The 10000-nt window shown below is 44.1% G+C and overlaps 1 protein-coding gene across 1 annotated transcript in view; it reads right to left on the reverse strand.

The window, feature by feature from the left end:
- The window catches only part of itfg1 (integrin alpha FG-GAP repeat containing 1), a 169015-nt gene that overhangs the window by 120214 nt on the left and 38801 nt on the right, over positions 1–10000 (reverse strand). The window contains exon 8 of the mRNA XM_080843187.1: positions 4630–4711. Within this exon, the coding sequence (XP_080699313.1) occupies positions 4630–4711 (82 nt within the window). The remainder of the gene's footprint in view (positions 1–4629; positions 4712–10000) is intronic.

Consider the following 10000-nt stretch of genomic DNA (forward strand, 5'->3'; position numbering starts at 1 on the left):
CTCTTCTCCCTCTCCATCTCATCTCTTCTCCCTCTCTCTGCCTCCCTCTCTCTCTCTCTCTTTCCCTCTATCTCTCTCATTTCCCTACAGCAAGAGCATTTCACTCCTTCCCTCAACCTCTCTTAATCTCTAAGAAATTATCTCCTTCAATCTGTTATTTCCCTCTCCTCCTCCACCTGTCTGTCTGTCTCCTCCCTTCCTCCGTCTCTCCGTCTGCCTTCTGTCATTCTGTGATTGGATGCCAGATGACCTGATGTCTGCTGGAGAGTTTGAGTTTGGGACACTTTACTGGAGCTGCATGGAGAAGAGGATTATGGGAACAGGTGTGTGTGTGTGTGTGTGTGTTGTAACAGGTTGCAGGGTGGGCAGTGCAGTAACTGAGGAATCAGGTCACAACTGGCAGTAAAAAGAGGGTTTTTAATAAAGTTTGTCACTCAAAACAGGTACAACTCAGGGGTTTCCATAAACTCAGGCAAAGGATCCTTCAACACAACTTAAAAGTCCAAAACACAAAATGTTCTTGATCCCTCTTCTTGCAGGGTTTTCCTAATAAACATAAACTTAAACTACTTTCCTTGTAGTCGGTTGCCAGTGGGTCTGTCCAGGCGGTTTCCGGCTTGGGGCTATCCTTCCCCCTTCCGGTTGTGGCCTAGTAAGCGCTTCACTAAGCGCTTCCATGCACGCTCCCAACGCACGTCAGGTGCGCTCTGCTCTCTCTGGCTCTCCCCCACACAACAGGCACCACCTGCCTTATCTGCTCCTGCAATTAAGCACCTACACCTGGGTGCCTGCTGCATTCTGGGGCCTGTAGTCATTGGACCGGCGGCCATCTTGTGGTGTGGCAGCCAGTCCTCCCGGGAAATGCCACACCCCACTATAAGCTGGCCCACCGTGATGCCACACATCCTTCTCCCCGAACCTGACGCCCTCGGCAGGATAAAATCAGCCCAAAAGGCATCACAGAGCGACAGGTCATATGCTTCTCCAATGCGCCATCCTGGCCTGTGAACGACAGAGACATTAAACAGATGGTGGTTTAGAACCCATCTACTCACCCTGCTGTTTGTCTCTTTTTCACCCTGTTTCTTATTCTCCTCCCTTGGTGCACTGTCCTCTGGGTCATCTGCCTCGACCCCGTTGTGGTCTTCCCCCAACTCTTCTTGAGCAGGGGCTGCCTCGGCAGCAGACTGGGCTTGAGCTTCCTTGTTAGCTGGTGTGACTTCTTCTGAGTCATCAGAGTCCCCTTCACCTGCTTCGCTCTTATCAGGATTATCTTCATCCTCAAGCTCTTCCTTAGCATCTTCATCATCAACCTCTTCATCACCATCACCCACGTCCTCTTCATCACCGTCGTCTTCACCCTCGTCATCACCTTTGTCTTCATCATCTCCAACATCACCTTCTTCATCACTGACATCATGGTCCTCATAGAAATCATCATCTTCGTTGACATCTAGGACCACCTGCGCTTTGAACGCCTCTGCTGGACGCTTCCCTGTGGCGGTCAGCTCGGTAAACGCTCCAGCGCTGCGCATCTTGGCTAGCCTCTCCTCGGCTCTCGCACACAACTCACCAGACCAGGCGTTCTTCTTAGCAGCCTCCTGTAGGTCAGCCTCAGTTGGGTTGTCCTTCAGCCGCATCTGCAGTAAGGCTCTACTGGTCTCAAGCTGGGCCACCTGGCTCTCCATCAGCATCCTCACCAGTTCCTCCATTTTCTGTTTGGTGCTCCTTTACGTGAAGTATGTACTCCTGTATGTCCTCTTAAATGTTGAGACAAACCTTCACGTCTTCTCTGCCACTCGTCCACACTTAAGCCCGTGTTGTCCCTGCCCGCATTCTCCACCATGTGTAACAGGTTGCAGGGTGGGCAGTGCAGTAACTGAGGAATCAGGTCACAACTGGCAGTAAAAAGAGGGTTTTTAATAAAGTTTGTCACTCAAAACAGGTACAACTCAGGGGTTTCCATAAACTCAGGCAAAGGATCCTTCAACACAACTTAAAAGTCCAAAACACAAAATGTTCTTGATCCCTCTTCTTGCAGGGTTTTCCTAATAAACATAAACTTAAACTACTTTCCTTGTAGTCGGTTGCCAGTGGGTCTGTCCAGGCGGTTTCCGGCTTGGGGCTATCCTTCCCCCTTCCGGTTGTGGCCTAGTAAGCGCTTCACTAAGCGCTTCCATGCACGCTCCCAACGCACGTCAGGTGCGCTCTGCTCTCTCTGGCTCTCCCCCACACAACAGGCACCACCTGCCTTATCTGCTCCTGCAATTAAGCACCTACACCTGGGTGCCTGCTGCATTCTGGGGCCTGTAGTCATTGGACCGGCGGCCATCTTGTGGTGTGGCAGCCAGTCCTCCCGGGAAATGCCACACCCCACTATAAGCTGGCCCACCGTGATGCCACAGTGTGTGTCTTTGTGTCTGTGCATCTGTGTCAGTGTGTGTGTGTGTGTGTGTGTTTGTGTGCATCTGTGTCAGTGTCTGTGTGTGCATCTGTGTCCGTGTGTGTGTGTGTGTGTGTGTGTGCGTGTGTGTGCATCTGTGTCCGTGTGTGTGTGCGCAAAAGACGGGCCCAATTCCGACGTCCACATTCACAGACTTTGAGGCACTAAATCCGTGAGGGGCTTAGGTCTGCCCCGCCGTCAAAGTGCATTTGGGCTTGGGCTGTGGTTATGGTAAGTGTCTCTCGCAGACGTTTGAATTCCTCTTACTTTCCTCTTACTTTCCTCTTACCTTCCGTAAGTCATTTCTGCAGACTTTGGCTTATGGAATTCTGCACAGTTTAAAGTGTTGTGTTGTGAAACGATGGGTTGCCAGGGTAACCAGGGTGGAGTGAAGGGAGAGAGCAGTCACCCACCTGGCCTTGAACCCAGAAGAGGGAGAGCGAGGGATAGAGAGATGGAGCGAGACCAAGACAATGAATGGATACAAGAGGGAAAGAAAGAGAATTTGATAAGAGGGAAAAGATAGAGAGACGTGAGAGAGAGAAAAGATAGAGGGGAGAGATAGAGAGAACGATAGAGAGAGAGTGAGAGATAGAGAGAGAGAGAGAAAGAGAGAGAGAGACAGAGAGCTAGAGAGAGAGAGAGAGAGAGAGATAGAGAGATAGAGATAGATTCAAAATTCCTGTAGACAAATTCCAATCCGAATCTGGCTCAAACGTTTCTAATCAGTAATTGAGTCCAATTGCTCTGTGAGGTGTGGTGTCTACTTACAAATCAGGAATTCAACAAATGGGAAAAACATCTAATTGAGACCTTGCATCTCAAGAGAGTTCTGCAAAAGCATTTTAAAAGTACACAATGCCTGCAGGGCAGAGTTAAGCCAATATCCATTGATTACAGAAAAGGGCAATCAAATTCTGGAAACACTTAAAAAACAGTGACCCCCCACTCCCATCATTATAAAGCCCTGCAATACCAAGAGTTGAGGAAAAATACATGTCCCCTCACTCAACTGGTCCTGAGCCCTCCGCACACACACACTTACACCCTTCTCAGGAGCAGAACAGAAAGGCATCTGAAATTAAGGATAAACCAAATTGGAAAAACAATTCAGCAAAATGACATAACCTATTGGAAAACACAAACAAAAACACAAAGTAAAATGCAATCATAATCATCTGTTGTTAATCCCTTGATGACGAATATTATGTATTTGTATTATTGTTCAGACTTCTCCCTTTCCTCTTCTGATGTACCTTGTGTATAGGTATATGTATTGTTTGTATAATCACTTATTATATATCCAACACAAATGCTTTGGCAATACTGTAGAACGTTATGGGCATGCCAACGTTATGGTTATTCATTTGAATTTGATAGAGAGTGAGAGAGAGAGTGAGATAGAGAGAGTGAGAGAGAGAGAGATAGAGAGAGAGTGAGAGAGATAGATAGATAGATAGAGATAGAGATATAGAGAGGCCTCTGAGCCTGTACCCCTCGCTGACTCCATGTTCCCTCACTCACACTGCAGCGCTAGAGGAGATATCTCCATAGTGACGGGAAAGAAAGAACCGAGGAATGGAAAAAAATAAATTGTTTGACGAGATAAGCCAGAGCTTTTTTTAACAAAATGCCAAAATATACACACACACACACACACACACACACACACACACACACACACACACACACACACACACACACACACACACACACACACACACCTTTAGAAGAGGGCACATTTATCAGTTTAACACAAAATATCAGTACAGGTCATTTGACTTGACATTTTGAATCATTCAGACATGATATGTTCCTGCTGACACGTCCTTTCCCTAATCCCTTTAGAACACACACGAATCCCTTTAGAGAAGGGCACATTTAGATACACACACACACACACACACACACACACACACACACACACACACACACACAAACACACAAACACACACAAACACACACACCTTTAGAAGAGGGCACATTTGTTGTGTAAATATTTAATGGTCAGCCATGAATGTTAGATGACTCTGAACCTGGCAGGGAGTGGGTTTTCATGGCATGCACACGCATACGCACATGCATGCACACACACACACGCACAAACACACGCACACACACACACACACACGTGCATACACCCACACACGCACACACACACGCACGCACATGCAGAACCAACTCACCAAAGTCAACGAAAGAAGACTGTCCCACTCTCTTGATGCTTTCTGGCGCCTTGCTAGCAGATGTTCGGCTAAAGTTTCCATCCTGACAAAAAACAAACAGAGTGGTTCTAAAAAACAGATCTGTGACTGTGACATAGAATAGAGAGATCACCAATGTTGAGTAAATACTACACACAATATACCCTTAGAATAGAGAGCTCACCAGCGTTGAGTAAATACTACACACAATATACCCTTAGAATAGAGAGCTCACCAGCGTTGAGTAAATACTACACACAATATACCCTTAGAATAGAGAGCTCACCAGCGTTGAGTAAATACTACACACAATATACCCTTAGAATAGAGAGCTCACCAGCGTTGAGTAAATACTACACACAATATACCCTTAGAATAGAGAGCTCACCAGCGTTGAGTAAATACTACACACAATATACCCTTAGAATAGAGAGCTCACCAGCGTTGAGTAAATACTACACACAATATACCCTTAGAATAGAGAGCTCACCAGCGTTGAGTAAATACTACACACAATATACCCTTAGAATAGAGAGCTCACCAGCGTTGAGTAAATACTACACACAATATACCCTTAGAATAGAGAGCTCACCAGCGTTGAGTAAATACTACACACAATATACCCTTAGAATAGAGAGCTCACCAGCGTTGAGTAAATACTACACACAATATACCCTTAGAATAGAGAGCTCACCAGCGTTGAGTAAATACTACACACAATATACCCTTAGAATAGAGAGCTCACCAGCGTTGAGTAAATACTACACACAATATACCCTTAGAATAGAGAGCTCACCAGCGTTGAGTAAATACTACACACAATATACCCTTAGAATAGAGAGCTCACCAGCGTTGAGTAAATACTACACACAATATACCCTTAGAATAGAGAGCTCACCAGCGTTGAGTAAATACTACACACAATATACCCTTAGAATAGAGAGCTCACCAGCGTTGAGTAAATACTACACACAATATACCCTTAGAATAGAGAGCTCACCAGCGTTGAGTAAATACTACACACAATATACCCTTAGAATAGAGAGCTCACCAGCGTTGAGTAAATACTACACACAATATACCCTTAGAATAGAGAGCTCACCAGCGTTGAGTAAATACTACACACAATATACCCTTAGAATAGAGAGCTCACCAGCGTTGAGTAAATACTACATACAATATACCCTTAGAATAGAGAGCTCACCAGCGTTGAGTAAATACTACACACAATATACCCTTAGAATAGAGAGCTCACCAGCGTTGAGTAAATACTACATACAATATTAGAATATTTATTGACTGACTGACTGATGGAAGAGGGGGTTATTGACAGTGTGTGTGTGTGTGTGTGTGTGTGTGTGTGTGCGTGTGTGTGTGTGTGTGAGGGGGAGGGGGGTTATTGACAGTGTGTGTGTGTGTGCGGGGGGAGGGGGAGGGGGGGGATTGACAGGGCGAGCTGACGGACGGATGCTTCCAGAAAGAGTGGGCGTACTGCAGGACCCCCATTACGGAAAGTGGTAGCTTTAGCACCTAGAACTAACTTTATGTCGGCAGGCTGTGACTGCGTAGGCGGGGTTAGAAGCGGTCAGAGCCATTCATCCATGCTAACACACACACACACAAACACACACACACACACACACACACACACACACACACACACACACACACACATCCATGCTGACAGTACAGTGGGAGATTGGCTCGCTGGGGTGCCGCCACAGACTGTGATTTGATTGGCCAGCAGGGTGTCTGTAGGAGGGGTGTGAAGCATGATTGACAGGGAGGGGAAGAGGAAGTGTGGGCGCAGCAGCAGGGGTCGGAGGGGATGGAGGGGAGGCGGAGGGTGGTGATGGTAGGGGGGTGGGGGTGATGGTGGTGGTGGGGGGTGGAAATGGTTGGGAGGTGGGGGTGGTGGTGGTGTGGGGGTGGTTTGGAGAGCAGCTCGGCAACCAGTCGGCACCACACAGTCAAATCTGGCAGCTCCTGCGGGAAATTACTGGAGAACAGAATAGAAGCTGATATGCATGCGTCACACACACGCTCGCACGCACGCACTCTCGCACATACACACACATGCACGTAAACACGCGCACACTCACAAAGTTAATTTTTGTGTGGTGTTAAAAGAAACTAGAAAATGCATTTCCTGAAGGAAATACCAGTGCATGAAATGCAAAGGTTAAGAAAGGAAGAAGAAAAGAAAGAAGAGTGAAAGAAGGAAAGAAGAAAGGAAAGAAGAGTGTAAGAAGAGTGTAAGAAGGAAAGAAGAGTGAAGAAAGGAAAGAAAAGTGGAAGAAGGAAAGAAGAGTGGATGAAGGAAAAAAGAAAGGCAAGAAGAGTGGAAGAAGGAAAGACAAAAGGAAAGAAGAGTGAAGAAAGGAGAGAAGAGTGGAAGAGGGAAAGAAGAAAGGAAAGAAGAGTGAAAGAAGGAAAGAAGAAAAGAAAGAAGAGTGAAGAAAGGAAAGAAGAGAGGAAGAAGGAAAGAAGAAAAGAAAGAAGAGTGAAATAATGAAAGAAGAAAGGAAAGAAGAGTGAAGGAAGGAAAGAAGAGTGTAAGAAGGAAAGAAGAAAGGAAAGAAGAGTGTAAGAAGGAAAGAAGAGTGAAGAAAGGAAAGAAAAGTGGAAGAAGGAAAGAAGAGTGGATGAAGGAAAAAAGAAAGGCAAGAAGAGTGGAAGAAGGAAAGAAAAATGGAAGAAGAAAATAAGAAAGGAAAGAAGAGTGGAAGAAGGAAAGAAGAGTGAACAAGAGTGGCTCTGGATGAAGAGATAAAGAGAGAGTGAAAATATTGAAAAAAGGAGATAAAAATGGAGTGAAGAAGAGAGATTGAGTGTGAGAGAAAGTTGACAGAGAGAAAGATGGAGAGATGGAGAGAAAAAAAATAGAGAATGGATGGTGTCTTAATGTTCCTAGTTACAGTTAAATTGAGAGGGACAGAGAGAGAAGAGGTTCTTTGGATTTGGCACAGGTGTCAGTGAAGCATACTAAGGCAGAAGGCAGTAACTTCTATGTTAAAGCTCAGTGGTATGATAACAATGGAATAATGACCCTATTAATTAATCAGTAGTAATACTATTTCATTTATCACAATTACCAATACAATGATTATCACACACACACACACACACACACACACACACACACACACACACACACACACCATTGAATTATCACATTAAGCACATAAAACAATGAACTTGAATTGTCACATGAAACACATAAAACATCTATGTCAGTCCATTGGGGTGTGTGTGTGTGTGTGTGTGTGTGTGTGTGTGTGTGTGTGTGTGTGTGTGTGTGTGTGTGTGTGTGTGAGAGAGAGAGAGAGAACGATAGAGAATGAGGCCCATTTTCCCCCTCCACATGCCCCCGCTCGCCAAGCGAAGTTACCCGATTTAGATGCACCTTTTTCGGACTAGCCACAGGCACTGGGTGGGGGAATAGCCCGATAGCTTAGCATATCTGCCATGCAATTCTAATGGTAATGCTACCTAGCTTGGTATGCTAACTGTCGGTAGCCTATACATCGTGAAATCAACCAAAATACTGATGTCACTGGCTTTAATTTGATAATGGCATGTTAGTAGTACATTTAATATCAGTACATTTGTTTAATTACTGCTGATATTTTACAAATACGTCAAAAACTCATTTTTGACCAAACTTGAAGTTACGGTCTTTTGCCTTAGCACGGCAGAGTAAAGCACAGGTGCAAGCCAGTTTAAAGACCCTATTATGATGTCATAATGGCCCAATGTAAGTCAATGGGAGAAATTTAGATTCGTTTTTCTTTAATATCTTAAAAAGTATAAAGTTTAGAAAAGTGAAAAATACATAGCATAAGTGTCGTTTACAAGACCTACGCGACATAGTTTGAATGAAGTTTCTACGTTAAGTGGTTCGGGCTGAATTAATCGCAGAAAAAGGTAACAAGAATAAGAAGAAGAAGAAGCCTAGGAATAACAATACAGGGCATTTCATGCACTGTAATTACTCTACCAGTGAGTGTGTTAACTGTTAACCTAATTTCACGTGATACTTTTTACAGTGCATGAAATGCCCTGTATTGTTATTCCTAGGCTTCTTCTTCTTCTTCTTCTTCTTCTTCTTCTTCTTCTTCTTATTCTTGTTACCTTTTTCTGCGATTAATTCAGCCCGAACCGCTTAACGTAGAAACTTCATTCAAACTTTGTCGCGTAGGTCTTGTAAACAACACTTATGCTATGTATTTTTCACTTTTCTAAACTTTATACTTTTTAAGATATTAAAGAAAAACGAATATAAATTTCTCCCATTGACTTACATTGGGCCATTATGACATCATAATAGGGTCTTTAAACTGGCTTGCACCTGTGCGCTTTACTCTGCCGTGCTAAGGCAAAAGACCGTAACTTCAAGTTTGGTCAAAAATGAGTTTTTGACGTATTTGTAAAATATCAGCAGTAATTAAACAAATGTACTGATATTAAATGTACTACTAACATGCCATTATCAAATTAAAGCCAGTGACATCAGTATTTTGGTTGATTTCACGATGTATAGGCTACCGACAGTTAGCATACCAAGCTAGGTAGCATTACCATTAGAATTGCATGGCAGATATGCTAAGCTATCGGGCTATTCCCCCACCCAGTGCCTGTGGCTAGTTCGAAAAAGGTGCATCTAAATCGGGTAACTTCGCTTGGCGAGCGGGGGCATGTGGAGGGGGAAAATGGGCCTCATTCTCTATCGTTCTCTCTCTCTCTCTCTCTCTCTCTCTCTCTCTCTCTCTCTCTCTCACACACACACACACACACACACACACACACACACACACACACACACACACACACACACACACACACACACACACACCCCAATGGACTGACATTGATGTTTTATGTGTTTCATGTGACAATTCAAGTTCATTGTTTTATGTGCTTAATGTGATAATTCAATGGTGTGTGTGTGTGTGTGTGTGTGTGTGTGTGTGTGTGTGTGATAATCATTGTATTGGTAATTGTGATAAATGAAATAGTATTACTACTGATTAATTAATAGGGTCATTATTCCATTGTTATCATACCACTGAGCTTTAACATAGAAGTTACTGCCTTCTGCCTTAGTATGCTTCACTGACACCTGTGCCAAATCCAAAGAACCTCTTCTCTCTCTGTCCCTCTCAATTTAACTGTAACTAGGAACATTAAGACACCATCCATTCTCTATTTTTTTTTCTCTCCATCTCTCCATCTTTCTCTCTGTCAACTTTCTCTCACACTCAATCTCTCTTCTTCACTCCATTTTTATCTCCTTTTTTCAATATTTTCACTCTCTCTTTATCTCTTCATCCAGAGCCACTCTTGTTCACTC

This window comes from Sprattus sprattus (assembly GCF_963457725.1).
Source record: "Sprattus sprattus genome assembly, chromosome: 8".
NCBI classification, from domain to species: domain Eukaryota; kingdom Metazoa; phylum Chordata; class Actinopteri; order Clupeiformes; family Clupeidae; genus Sprattus; species Sprattus sprattus.